Genomic DNA, 14,706 nt, shown 5'->3' with positions numbered 1-14,706 from the left:
AAAGCTAGCATCAGGCTATAAAGGAACTACATCACAGTCACATGATTTAACATCACAGCCAATGAGGAGATGAGTTTCTCCGTGATCAGCGGGACGACGTTATTATGAATTTAGCCACTCATTACCGCCTGTTTGAAGACACTCTTTGAGCTTTATATTATTTAATAGTTAAACATTTATTTTCTTGCTGTTTTGGTATAGTGAAGGTATTATTATTTAGTGTCATTATTGAAGTGAGTTAAAGTAGTTTTTATGCTTTCATTTTGAAGGCATGTTTGGGCACTGGGTGATTAGAGCAACTGGTGTAATTGTATATAGGCTACTGTATATTGGAGACAGGTGGAGGTGGGAGTAGAGCACTAGTAGGCATGTGTTTTTTTACCAGGGTGATATCATGGATGGATAATAAGAACTGGATACAGCGTGGGAGGCGGGGTCTCGTTCTTTCCTTTGAGAGCTGCTCATTGGCGCATGAAGGCAAAATGGCCCAACTTTTGAGAGAGCGAAACGTCACAGATTACCCATCATGCCTAGCTGTCAGAGCAGAAGTACCCAAATGTTCGCTCACAGAGCATGCGCCCCTTAAGCCCCGCCCCCGAGCTCCCGCTCTGAAAATAAATCTAGATTCGGCTTTTCGTGCATTTTACAACTTTAAGGACCTAATGATTCTCATAAGGGCTATAAAATAGTTCATACTGGGTAGTTTATTTAGTTTAAAAAAAATGATCCGCTGATTTACAGACGTCTCTTTCCCCATGTTAGTCAATTGGAAAAAGTCTTTCTGGGCCGGGTGACGTCACGGACTGATACGGAAGTTGTAGTACCGCCGTTTGGACACAACGAATATTGGGCACAGTCCGACGCACTTCCTGGGGTCTTGGGTGATACAAGCCACAAGGAAAGCCATAAAAAAAGGGCTGAAGGAAAGGAATCGATAGGAAAGTTGTCCATTGTACTTTTGTTAATGATATTGGACCATGAAAATAAATGCACAAACGGAGATTCTTGTCTGGACTTGGATCATTGCCGTGCGTAAGATTCAATAACTGGTGCCTCAGATGCTGTGTTATTTTAAGATCATTATCTGTTTTATTTATATATGATTTTGGCCGCTTCAGACACATATAAGCCTCAACATTCAGAAGTGCGGTATTTATTGGATATAAGTATGTCTAACGTTAACACTTCTCTTAAAATGTTGGTAATCAAATTATTTCAGGCGTCAAACCAAATAAACATTTGACTTGAAGACAAAGGAACAGGAAGTGCAGAAATTCTGAGTCATTCCAGGGTTTTAGGATTTGTTCCTGTGGTCGCTCGCTGCCATGGATGCAGGGATGGGGGTTGCTGAGGGGGCTTTAGCACCCCCATCTGTTGGCGGAGAGTTGTAACTGCAATGCCAAAAAGTTCACTAAACAAATCAATACAACATTTTTATTTTGAGTTACTATTTTTGAGTTAGCATTTTAGTGTAAGCAGTTAATAAAAAGCTTCTCTAAATAATAAGAGAAAGTGATAATGCGGTGTGCTTCTTCTGTTGCTCTGCTATAGAAAATAAGCTCATCAGTGCAGACAAGATCAGGGATGGGAGTTTTGTGTAAGTAGGGTTTAACAACTGGCGAAAGACAGGGGAAACATTTAGGGAGCGTGAGAAGTCCCATCACAGGGTATATGCAGGAATCCTGAAGTCAAATGTAATACCCTTTAAGACCTTTAAAGACCTTTCCATACAGTTTAAGACCTCATCGCCACTTTGAGTTTTAAACCGGTTACCTTGGCAACACACTTTACCTCACATTGACTATATACAGTATTGATTGTCCTTCCTCCTTATCTTCCAACCATTTGGACACAAACTGGCATTTCCCCATAACGATGTTGTTTAACAACCGGCGGACCTTTGCGCTATCAAGCAGTGAGCGTGCGATGTCCTGTTCAGATGCAGGGCCGTATCCAGGATTTCCTAAATACCGAGGTCCAAACATGCTAGAGGGGTTCGGGGGATTTTCATGATCTAGTTAGGTGCTTTTTATGTCCTGTGGGGGGTCACAAATTGGATAATATATTGATTTAAAACCAAGTCAGTGGGCTGCGCATGTTTCCTCAAGTTGGTAAATACGTATGTTCTAAATGCTTTGCATGTGTTTATCAAGTTGCTGAAGAAATTTCTTCATGTGTTTTGGCTAATTTGTGTTTTTATATTGCATTGTATTTGAAGCTTCAGCACCTTTCTCTATGTTAGACATAAATGGGAGGCACAGATTTCATCAAGTGATACATAAATATATTACCTATGATTTGATTGCATGTACGATAGTTTGGATATATTTGGAGAACATGGGTTCAATACTCACATTTCTTCTGGATCTTGGCTCTTATCGTCTCTCCTAGTCCGAACCTGAAGAGATGAACACAATCCAACAGTTTTAGATCCAGTTAAAATAAGTGTTTGTTCTTTGAGTCAGCTTCAGAGTCCTGATCTCATGCTTTACATCCCATCATATCTTCTCTGCAAACATTATGACTGACTGCCACAGCTCTCAGCTGCATGACAGGGTTAACTAGGCCTGTCATATAAAAACAGACTAACTTTTTAACTGTAAAATGTGCGTGTTAACAAGTTGCACCTGACTAAAATGTGGCTTTGCATTGTCAGCTTGTATTATATTGCTTGATAATAATGAAAGTAAACACCCGAGATGAACAAAAGGAGAAACTGCAGATAAATGGTAACATCACTGATGTGTTGTGCTAAGCTAGGCTACGACTGGAAGGTGGAACTGGAAGGATTCCCCAGTGAGAGGAACATATCCACCTCCCTGTGTTCAATACAATCCTGCTGAACCAGCAGAGACTGAGTCGACCCGTTACGGCCCGTCCACACTACAGCTTCGACAGCTTCAAAAACGGTTTCCAACGCGTCTGCCCATTAACTTTGAATGGGGTGACGTCACGTTGGCTCGCTTTTCGCCGAACTGAATTGTGGGTACCAGAGCGGAGCTTTCCTGGCGTTTCAGGCTGCATAAGTTGAGCAATGTTCAATTTTTGAAGCTTCTGAAGCTTTCGGTGGAAGCGTGCAAGCGTGGAATGCCAGTCCAAGCTCTAGCCAATCAAACCGCTGCTTGTGTGTCAGGGGCGGGAGATTCATGTGATTGGTTGTTGGTCGAGCTTCAGACACGCCCGCCGGCAAGCTTTTTTTGAAGCTGTAGTGTGGACGGGCCGTTACTGACCTGAGAGTCTCCAGTCTGCAGTCTGGACTCTCCAGAAGATCTCTCAGCAGCTCCACTCTTGAATCCAGCAGATCGTTGCCACTCAGGTCAAGATTTCTCAGATAGGAGGGGTTGGACTTCAGAGCTGAGATCAGAGCAGAACAGCTGATCTCTGACAACCTGCAGACACTCAGACTGAATAAAGAAAACATGATGTAACTTTAGAAAACAATGTTCCTGTTTGAAATAATGAAAGGTTTAATAATCTGATGATAGCTGGAGAAGTAGAGAATGTAGACGTTTATAAAGTGGACACTCCCGGCAGGTTGAAAACAGTAAGATCCAAAAAGTGAAAAGAGCTCTCATTAATATGAAAGACAACGTTCTTCACCTTCAATAATAAAGAGGAGACTTCACATCTGAAACTCTGCTCCATCTACACTAACTCGTGATGTGCAGCCAGACCAATCAAACCCACAGAAACTGATTCAACTCAAGATCAGAGAATTCTCAAAGAAGTCAGGATGAATTTAGAAGAAATGTGATCAAAATAAATAGAGAATATCTATTTTAGGAATAGTGGAGACATAGATCACAGCATCTTCAGTGTAAACTATTCAGTCAGTTTGAGCACCATGTAGCTTCAGAAACATGTTGGATACAGCAAACACTGAACATATTTGTTAGTGTTTAATAGTTTTAATAGTAGTATTTAATTATGGTATTCATGTGTTTATTATGTCATTTATTTAAAAGAAAAACATGATGGAGAATAAAAGATGAATGTCAGGTGTTTAAGAGGTTCAGAGTGAATTATGCAGAGTATGATTTTTCCTTAACATTGCTCTGCTACATTCAATGAACTAAACCACAGAAGAAGAAAGTAGACTTTAGCATTAAGATGCTCAGTGAGGATCAGGATCATATCAGCCTGATGTCTGCAGCTCAGAGTCAACACAACTCTCACATATTCATCTCAGCACAGAAGTTAGAGATGGAGAACTGACCTGAGAGTCTCCAGTCTGCAGTCTGGACTCTCCAGAAGATCACTCAGCAGCTCCACTCCTGAATCCTTCAGATCGTTGTGACTCAGATCCAGATCTCTCAGATGGGAGGGGTTGGACTTCAGAGCTGAGATCAGAGCAGAACAGCTGATCTCTGTCAAACTGCAGTCCCTCAGACTGAATAAAGAAAACATGATGTAACTTTAGAAAACAATGTTCCTGATTGAAATAATGAAAGGTTTAATAATCTGATGATAGCTGGAGAAGTAGAGAATGTAGACGTTTATAAAGTGGACACTCCCGACAGGTTAAAAACATTAAGATCCAAAAATTGCAAAGAGCTCTCATTAATATGAAAGACAACGTTCTTCACCTTCAATAATAAAGAGGTGACTTCACATCTGAAACTCTGCTCCTTCTACACTAACTCGTGATGTGCAGCCAGACCAATCAAACCCACAGAAACTGATTCAACTCAAGATCACAACGTTTACAAAGAAGTCAGGATGAATTTAGAAGAAATGTGATCAAAATAAATAGAGAATATCTATTTTAGGAATAGTGGAGACATAGATCACAGCATCTTCAGTGTAAACTATTCAGTCAGTGTGAGCACCATGTAGCTTCATAATGTTTTTTAAGAAAAAGCAAAACCTGAAATTGTTGGTTGGTGTTCAATAATTTTGATAGACATTTCAGGCTCCAAAATGACATTCCCAGAACAAATGACCATATCTTCTCTTCTGAAAGGGTTAAATTAATAATCTTTTTTCTCAAAGTAATGATAAACCTGTGAGTTGGATGTAGAAAAGTCAGAATCAATATAGATGTTTTTTTTATTTTAAAGAAAATTCAGATTGAACATAGTAAAAAACTGTAAATTATAGTGTCCGTCCAAAAATTCTTTTTTACTTATAGTGAAAACTACCCTTGGGTGATGGTAGACTAAAAGCTTTAGGAATCCAAAGTACAACATATAATAAGTACACTGTATCAAGATTGATGCAAAACAAGTGACATTTGACCTTTTTAGAGAGGTTTAGTTAAAAAAGACTCCACCTCTGAGGTGATTAGGGTGGAAATGGGGGTTTTACCGTTTCTCTGGAACCCATTGGTCGATTTTGGTGATTGACATCTCTTTCTGACCGTTAGAGCCAATAGAATCGAAGGGGAATCTCCCCACTCACACACATACTAAAACAAAAAGGTGGGGCTTCACGCACGCAGTTTGGCATGAGAGTGAAGCTATAGAGCTATAGCTCTAGCTCTGACATCTGGAAACGGAAAAACAGGTTTATTTCTTATGGATTATCAGAAATCATTTCAAAGGGACACAGACACATTGGATTAACCTATGGATTAACTTCAGCAGCTTTTTTATCGTTTTAATGCCTTGAAGACCACTTTGACCAGACTACGACACAGGTGAGCCATGTTAGCGTTTTTAGCTACCTAGCGTCACATGTTTTGATGTCTGTTCTTGTTATTATCTCCGCTAGTTTGTATAATTGAGCAATAATGAGGGTACCCCTGGATTCTGTGTCCCCTCACGATGTGAAACGATGGGTTGGATGGGCTCCAAAGATAAATAATAAGGTTTTGTGAGTGAATTTCGGTGCAGTCATCTGTTAGCATTTTTCGCTCGTTGCTAATTCAGAGGCTCAGCGTTAGCATTGTGGGCGTTTTTCTGAAAAAAAAATTAAAATGTTCAGTTGGAAGAGTTTCTTCCTGTTACACGGATATAAAACATTCATAGTTTATTAAATGAACATGCCCTCAGACACTGTTTCCTGCAAGATGTTGCGGCAGTGCCCCGGTACCGGGGTCTCTCGGGCTTAACAGGTTAAAAGATCAGAATGAATTATGCAGAGTAGGATTTGTCTGTTAACCTCTTAAGCCCTGAGCCTGTTTTTCAGGTTTCAGGCTCCAAAATGCCACTAACACAGCAAAGACTATATCTTCACTTCTAAAAGGGGTAAATTAATCATCTTTTCTCTCAAAGCAAGGTTACATCTGTGAGTTGGATGTAGAAGTGTCAGAATCAATATAGATGTTTTTATTTTAAAGTAAATTCAGATGGAACATAGTAAAAACATGTAAATTATAATGTCCACCTAAAAAAAAACATTACTTATAGTGAAAACCACCCTTGAATGATGGGTTAGTAGACTAAAAGCTTTATAAATCCAAACTATAACATATAATAAGTACCCTGTATCAAGATTGATGCAAAACAAGTGAAGTTTGACCTTTTTAGAGAGATTTAGAAAAATAAAGTCCAGGCGGACTCACCTCTGGGTAATTTGGGAACCATCGGTTCCATTTGACCTTTTTCACTCTAAAAATAATTGTATTACTTTGAATTATCACTATAGTTATTGATTCCATCCAAATACAACTGTTGTGAAAAAAAATATATATATTTTTTTTAAAAACATACTCTGTTATCCTCTTAGGCCCCACAATGCTAACAGTGAGCCTCTGGATTAGCCCCAAGCTAAAAATGCTAACCTATTACTGCACCGGAAATCACTCCTAGCTCCCTTATTACTTATCATAGCTGCACATCCAACACATCGTTTATGATCGTAAAGACACAGAATCTAACGGTGCCCACCTCAACACTGAAAGATACAAACTCGCAACGTTATCAACAAAAACGTAAATCAAAACAGGTGGCGCTAGGTAGCTACAAAATGCTAACATGGGTTACCTTCATCTTTGTCTGGTCTAAACTGGTCTTCAATGGCATTAAAACGATAACAACGATGATGTAGTTAATCCATAGGTTAATATCCAATGTGGCTGTGTCCCCTTTGAAATGTTCTGATAATCTATAAGCAATAAAACTGCAATTCCGTTATCTGCTGTCCGCTCTGTGCTCCGTGCGCTCTGGGTCCTGCAATTCCTGCTTCCTTACGTAGTAAACAATAAGTAAAGTCTGCTGCGTAAAGTGCTTACGCCGGCTGGCATTCTTCATACTTTACGCAAGACCATATCTCTGGAACCCATTGGTCGATTTGGGTGATTTACACCTTTTTCTTAACCAAAATATCCAATAGAATCGAGGGGCAGTTCCCAAATCCACGTAAACATTACCATAGAACTATATAATAGAGAAGCAAACAAAGCAAATCTGAAAGTACAAGCCTGGACGGCAAAACTTTATACCCAGTATATTGCCATAAATATGATGGTGGATTATCAGTAAAAAAATCTACGTGACACAAAGACATTGGATTAACCTTGAGCTGAGTTTTTATTCCGGTGAATACAACTTTTGATCACAAATCAAAAAAGGTAAGACTTAATTATTGTAATATTTTTGAAACCGGATGTTGTTTACTTTCTCTTTTCTGGCTGATAGCTCCGCAATCCGGGGTCCTACAGTGATGACATTACATGTGTGGAATCTGTGGAGTCTCAGCTTTAATCGGATATCTTGTTTGTGCAGTGACGATAAGTAATAAGCGCATTGCTACCGTGAGTGCTGTGCAAAAGTCTGTTAGCATTAGTTAGCATTTTGTCGCTCAATGCTAATTCAAAGGCTTGGTATTACTCTTGTGTTTCTTTTAGCTAAAAATGGTTCATATTGTTAGTTAGCTGAGTTTCTTATCGTTAAAAGGGTATGGAACATTAATAGTTTCATAAATGTTAAGAAACCCTGAGACATAGTCTCGTAAAAAAACGGTGGGGGGGGGTCCACTGGGGGGACCCTCGGGCTTAAGAGGTTAACAAGTTGCACCTGACTGAAATGTGGCTTTGCATTGTCAGCTTGTATTATATTTTTCTTGGGAGAATGCAAGAAAAGAAACATGAGATGAACAAAAGGAGAAACTGCAGATAAATGGTAACATCACTGATGTGTTGTGCTAAGCTAGACTACGCCTGGAAGGTGGAACTGGACCGATTCCCCAGTGAGAGGAACACATCCACCTCCCTGTGTTCAATACAATCCTGCTGAACCAGCAGATACTGAGTCGACCCCTCACTGACCTGAGTCTCTCCAGTCTGCAGTCTGGACTCTCCAGAAAATCTCTCAGCGACTTCTCTCCTGAATCCTTCAGAGCGTAGTTGCCACTCAGGTCCAGATCTCTCAGATGGGAGGGATTGGACTTCAGAGCTGAGATCAGAGCAGAACAGCTGATCTCTGTCAACCTGCAGTCCCTCAGTCTGAATAAAGAAAACATGATGTAACTTTAGAAAACAATGTTCCTGATTGAAATAATGAAAGGTTTAATAATCTGATGATAGCTGGAGAAGTAGAGAATGTAGACGTTTATAAAGTGGACACTCCCGGCAGGTTGAAAACAGTAAGATACAAAAAGTGAAAAGAGCTCTCATTAATATGAAAGACAACGTTCTTCACCTTCAATAATAAAGAGGTGACTTCACATCATAAGCTCTGCTCCTTCTACACTAACTCGTGATGTGCAGCCAGACCAATCAAACCCACAGAAACTGATTCAACTCAAGATCAGAGAATTCACAAAGAAGTCAGGATGAATTTAGAAGAAATGTGATCAAAATAAATAGAGAATATCTATTTTAGGAATAGTGGAGACATAGATCACAGCATCTTCAGTGTAAACTATTCAGTCAGTTTGAGCATCATGTAGCTTCAGAAACATGTTGGATACAGCAAACACTAGTGATGGGTCGTTCGCGAACGATTCGTTCTTTTTGAATGAATCTTTGAAGTGAACGAGATAAACTGATTCCTCCCACAAAACGATTTGTTTGTTTGAGTTGCAGCCTTCCGCCAAAAGCTAAAGAGAAGCTGTTTGCGAACGAAAAACTTAAAGAACTGTAGGAAACAGTTCAGAACTGGTTAAAATATAGCAGAAAACATGCAGTTTGACAGAGGATTAAAACTATAATCAGAGCCCTCTCATCTGAGCTCCGTTACACACACACACACACACACACACACACACACACACACACACACACACACACACACACACACACACACACACACACACACACACACACACACACACACACACACACACACACACACACACACACACACACACACACACACACACACACACACAGGAGCGGGACATCCTCCTCAACCTGTCCGCCATAAATGCCTCAGAGGACGGATACCTGAACCGTAGCGTCCAGCTAGCTTAGCCGCTAGCTTAGCGATAAATACACACAGCGATGTATTCTCCTCACAGGACGGATACCTGAGCTCCATAGCGTCCCGCTAATGTGAAACACACACACACAGCGTTAGCTGGACATTCTCCTCCCCCTGTCGGCCCTAAAAGCTTCAGAGGGCGGATAGCTAGGTTCCGTAGCGTCCCACTAGCTTAGCCGCTAGCTAAAGGTAAACAAACATAGATGGGTACATAGAATATTAATAAATCGTCACCGATCTAGAGGATATATTTTTTTATTCACTTTGAACTCGGACAAATGGAGTTTAATGCTTTGGGATTAAAGTTAGGCCACATAGTATGTGCATGGGTTTGAATGTATAACGTGCTAGCCTGCTGTAAAACATCGTATAGTCAGGCACACATTTATGAGGTTTAACAATGACCAATTATATTTCTTAAATAATATGTAGCCTATTCCCAGAGCATAGTTCATGGGGCAACAAGGTGAGGTGTAAAATGGGTTTTAATATCATACATTTTACGCCAGCAAACTTCTTGTACGGACTTCGGCAGTAGTGAAGACTCACTGAACGAATTGAGTACAAAGACGAATCGTTTGCGAACTTGCAAATCACCAGAAGTCGTTCGTGAACCGGTGAACGAATCAGTGAACGAATCTTTAAAGTGAACTGAATCAAAAGATTTGTGTCCCTGAAGGCAATAGAAATGCCCATCACTAGCAAACACTGAACATATTTGTTAGTGTTTAATAGTTTTAATAGTAGTATTTAATTATGGTATTCATGTGTTTATTATGTCATTTATTTAAAAGAAAAACATGATGGAGAATAAAAGATGAATGTCAGGTGTTTAAGAGGTTCAGAGTGAATTATGCAGAGTATGATTTTTCCTTAACATTGCTCTGCTACATTCAATGAACTAAACCACAGAAGAAGAAAGTAGACTTTAGCATTAAGATGCTCAGTGAGGATCAGGATCATATCAGCCTGATGTCTGCAGCTCAGAGTCAACACAACTCTCACATATTCATCTCAGCACAGAAGTAAAAGATGGAGAACTGACCTGAGAGTCTCCAGTCTGCAGTCTGGACTCTCCAGAAGATCACTCAGCAGCTCCACTCCTGAATCCTTCAGAGCAATGAGACTCAGGCTCAGATGTCTCAGATGGATGTTGGACTTCAGAGCTAAGATCATAGCAGAACAGCTGATCTGTGACAACCTACAGCCCTCCAGTCTGAATAAAGAAAACATGATGTACGTTTGAAAAAAGTTATATTCAAGGTTTAATAATCTGATTATAGAGAAGTAGAGAATGTAGATGTCAACAAGTTAAAAACTGTAAGATAAAGAAAGTGAAAAGATCTCTCATTAATATTAAAGACAACGTGCTTCTCCTTCAATAATAAAGAGGTGACTTCACATCTGAAACTCTGCTCCTTCTACACTAACTCATGATGTGCAGCCAGACCAATCAAACCCACAGAAACTGATTCAACTCAAGATCACAGAGTTCACAAAGAAGCGGCACCAGAGTCTGAATAAAGAACACATCATGTAAGTTCAGAGAACAATGGTCCTGCTTGAGATAGTTCAAAGTTTCATCATCTTTTCAGACCTGGAGAGGGTTCAGATGCCAAGGTCAAAAATGATGAATATACTTTTTTGAAATGTAATATTAGATAACTATAAATTCATTGATAATGAATCAGAAGAACCTCCTTCATCTCCCTCACAGCTCATCAGTACTGACAGCATCTTCACTGATTCATGGAGCACAGTGTGAGTCTGTAGAAGCTCACACACTGTCCTGTCACACATCTACTTTCTCTGCTTTCTGTTATTCTTTGTACTCAGGCAAATTATGGAATTATAAATATATCAATTCTAAATACAGTACAAAACCACATGTACTACAGCCAGTGATCTGACCTCAGAGTCTTCAGTCTACAGTTTGGACTCTTTAGTCCAGAACTCAGCAGCTCCACCACTGAATCCTGCAGATCGACTCTCAGCTTCAGCTCTCTCAGATTGGAGGGGTCGGACTTCAGAGCTGAGGCCACGACTTCCCAGTCTAAGAATCCACTGTCAGGAATTCTGTTAGAACACATAGTACATAATTTATTTGTATAAAAAAAAGGGGAAAAAACATATTTACTTCATGCAATTGAGGAAAAACATTTTAAATATCATGATCTGATTACCACTGGATGTTAGTCTATTTAATATTTGGTCGAGTGTGATCTGATCCCATGTCTGTCACCTCTTTGCTAGCTACCTTCTAGACTAGAGAAGACTAGAGTCAACATAAATCAGATATTGCTCTGTGCCTCATTTAACGATAAAGAAACTACAATCGTTTCATAATAACTTTACTGCATTTAATGTGTGACGACCCCTCCCCCCTTCTGCCTGGCTGTGCTCCCTGCCTTGCTGTCCTCTGGCAGGTACTGGGAGTGTCTTCTTTTTTGTGCCTGCCCATCTAGAGGCGGAGCCTCAATAAGGTATAAAGGTTGCCCAGCTGCAAGGTTCAGTCTCTGATTCTGATCCTGGCATGCTGCAGCAACCTCAGCCTACAGCCTGTGTTAGGTTTGATGCACTCTCCAACATGCTACAACACCCTTCCACACACCCACACACTGCTGACACTACTGACAGTCTGATTCTTACGTACACTATTCATCAGAGGTGTTTTTCGTTAACTTGTTAAATAAACAGATATTTGGCATTTAACTCTGTGTGGCCTCCCTATTTGTTCCAGCCTTAAGGCAGGTTGTAACAAGTGGGGGCTCGTCCGGGATCATTTCCGGTGCTGGATAAAGGACATGGTGACCTATTTCAGTCAGGGAGTGTTCACACAGCTTGTTGGTTGACTCTGAGTCTGTCGGGGAAAATAGGTCAGGTTGATCTTACTCTATGTTGTGTTTCTGTCCAAGGCAAGCTATGTTTTCCGGTATTGCTGTTTTGTGTTAAAGGCTGTCAAATGTTTGAAACCCTTATTCCTGTTACGTATAAGCAATGAGAGACACAAGCTGTCTCCATTGAACCTTTTTTTGTTTTTGTTTGTTATTTTTGTGTAGTAAGTGGCTAGAGCATTTGCTCGGGTGCACTCCATGACTGCCTAGGTGAGTTTCAATTGTTGAGAATTAACAGGGTCACTGGACTTTTGTGCTTAAAATCCTCCCACAATTCTACACGAAGACTAGGGTTGAGTGAGTCAGTAAGCATTTGGTAAGGTAGTTAGCCAGAGGAGTGGGGTTTCAATATGTAGAGCTGTCTTTCACGATCAGTTACTGCTGGAAAAGCCTTGAATTGGTCGGGAAACAGTTAAATGGCTTATATTAAAGATTTTGTTGAGTCCCTAAATGAGGATTTGTTGGGTACTTATAAAAAAGATCAGCTTTTGAGAGTGGCTGACCATTACGGTCTTGAACTTCCCAAAAAGTTGAGTAAAGAGGAGTTGTTGGTAGAAATAAAGACACAGTTAGTGGAAAAAAGTGTTTGGTCTGTCTTTCTGGGGCCTGCCTCCCAACAGTCAATTGAGTCAGGTAATGTTACAGGTGTGGCTGCAGTCCTGTCTGGACTTGGGGTTGGACTGTCATTTAAAGAACAGAAGGAGCTTCTAATGCTACACTTGGAACGTGATGTGGAGGTAGAAAAGTTGAGACAAAATGCTTCTTCAGGAAGCGGAGATGGCCCAAGTTCAGGTTAGACAAAAACTAGACTTGGAGCGCGAAAGATTGGAGCTGATGAGTGAAGGTAAGCTTCCATCTGAGACTAGGAGAGCTGCATGTAGGTCAGGTTCCTGCAAATCAAGCATTTGATGTTGCTGTTAATTTGAGGACAGTTCCGAGGTTCAACAAAAATGACCCAGACATATTCTTTGTGTTATTTGAGCGTTTAGCAGAGGCACGAGACTGGTCTGATGTTGAGCACACCCTCCTGCTTCAATGTGTCTTCACTGGAAAGGCCCAGGAGGCTTTCGCTGCCATGACTGCTGAAGACAGTAGCAATTACCAGTTGGTTAAAGCTGCTGTACTTCGGGCATTTGAGTTAGTAACTGAAGCATATCGACAGCGCTTTAGGTTACTCAGAAAAGAGAAGCAGTCACACATGGAGTTTGCACGTGATTTAACCACTAGTTTCAACCGTTGGTGTGTTTCCTCACAAGTAAAAACTCTGGAAGATCTGCAGGAGCTTATCTTGCTTGAGCAATTCAAATGTACCTTGCCTGACCGTGTTGTTACCTACATTAATGAGCAGAAAGCAAACAGAGTTTCAGAGGCAGCCAAGCTGGCAGATGAGTTTACTCTGACCCATAAAGTGTTTTTTGGCGACAGCCGTGGTCGTGGAGATGCGGGATACAAAGAGAGTAGTGCGGGGGCTCACTTCAGTAAAGGTGTTTCAGAAGGAAAAGATAAGTTTGCAGTTAGGATTGACCATGGGAATCGGAGTAAGTTTGACCCCAATCGTATCTGTAATTACTGTTTTAATAAAGGACACTGGAGAAACGATTGTCCTGAGTGGAAGAGGAAGTCCAGGCCTGGGTCGGCAAAAGCGTCTGGGGCTGTGGAAAGGGAAAGTGTCATTGCGCTTGTGCGGAAACACACTCAGTCCTCTTTATCTGAGTCGGTAATTCAGGCTCCTGTCAGTGAGCATGAGGAGATAGACCCTGGGTATAAAGCTTTTGTGTCTGATGGTTTTGTTTCACTGGTCGGGAGTAAAGAGAAGGTACCGGTAAAGATATTAAGGGACTCAGGGGCGTTGGACTCGTTTATTGTTGGTTCTGTTTTACCTTTCTCTCCTAAGACAGACACCGGTTCCAGTGTTGAGGTCCGGGGGATGGGATTAACCGTCTTCTCTGCTCCACAGCATAAACTGACATTAGTCTCCAGTCTGCTGCAAGGGGATGTGGTCATGGGAGTGCGTCCTTCTCTGCCTATGGGGGGCATACAGATCATCTTGGGAAATGACCTGGCTGGTGATCGAGTATGGCCTGGGTCTCCAATCTCCCAGGTAGAAGGTGCTAAGTTCCCCAAAACCCTTTCTGTGATGCCTGCCACCGGCGCAGTAACACGTGCTGCCAGCCATAATGTTTGTGACCTTACAAAAGATAAGAAAAAAGAGTCGGTATTTCCTGTGTCTTTGTCTTGTAGCGACCTTGGGAATGAGCAAAAAAACGATCCCACCCTTCAGGCTCTGTACAGCCAAGTTCTACCGGATGAGGAGTTCAGAAGTGCAGCCCGTGGTTATTTTCTCCAGGACGGTTTGTTGGTGAGAAAGTGGGTTCCCCAGGGGGATTGTTTTGTGGGTGAGGAAATTGTGCAAGTTGTGTTACCCAGTAAGTTAAGACTCACTGTTC

At 41.1% G+C, this 14,706-nt stretch overlaps 1 protein-coding gene across 1 annotated transcript in view; it reads right to left on the bottom strand.

Moving 5' to 3' along the window:
- LOC307014334 (NACHT, LRR and PYD domains-containing protein 12-like) overlaps positions 1-14,706 on the bottom strand; it is a 40,960-nt gene that overhangs the window by 4,744 nt on the left and 21,510 nt on the right. The window contains exons 7-12 of the mRNA XM_079642209.1: positions 11,277-11,441; positions 10,411-10,581; positions 8,210-8,386; positions 4,217-4,390; positions 3,231-3,404; positions 2,355-2,398 (exon numbers count right to left, since the gene is read on the bottom strand). Coding sequence (XP_079498335.1) covers positions 2,355-2,398; positions 3,231-3,404; positions 4,217-4,390; positions 8,210-8,386; positions 10,411-10,581; positions 11,277-11,441 — 905 coding nt within the window. The remainder of the gene's footprint in view (positions 1-2,354; positions 2,399-3,230; positions 3,405-4,216; positions 4,391-8,209; positions 8,387-10,410; positions 10,582-11,276; positions 11,442-14,706) is intronic.

The sequence above is a fragment of the Notothenia rossii genome, assembly GCF_949606895.1.
Source record: "Notothenia rossii genome assembly, chromosome: 8".
Classification (NCBI taxonomy): Eukaryota; Metazoa; Chordata; class Actinopteri; order Perciformes; family Nototheniidae; genus Notothenia; species Notothenia rossii.
Note: the sequence above shows the minus strand (reverse complement) of the source record. Positions and strands in the feature narration are given on the sequence as shown.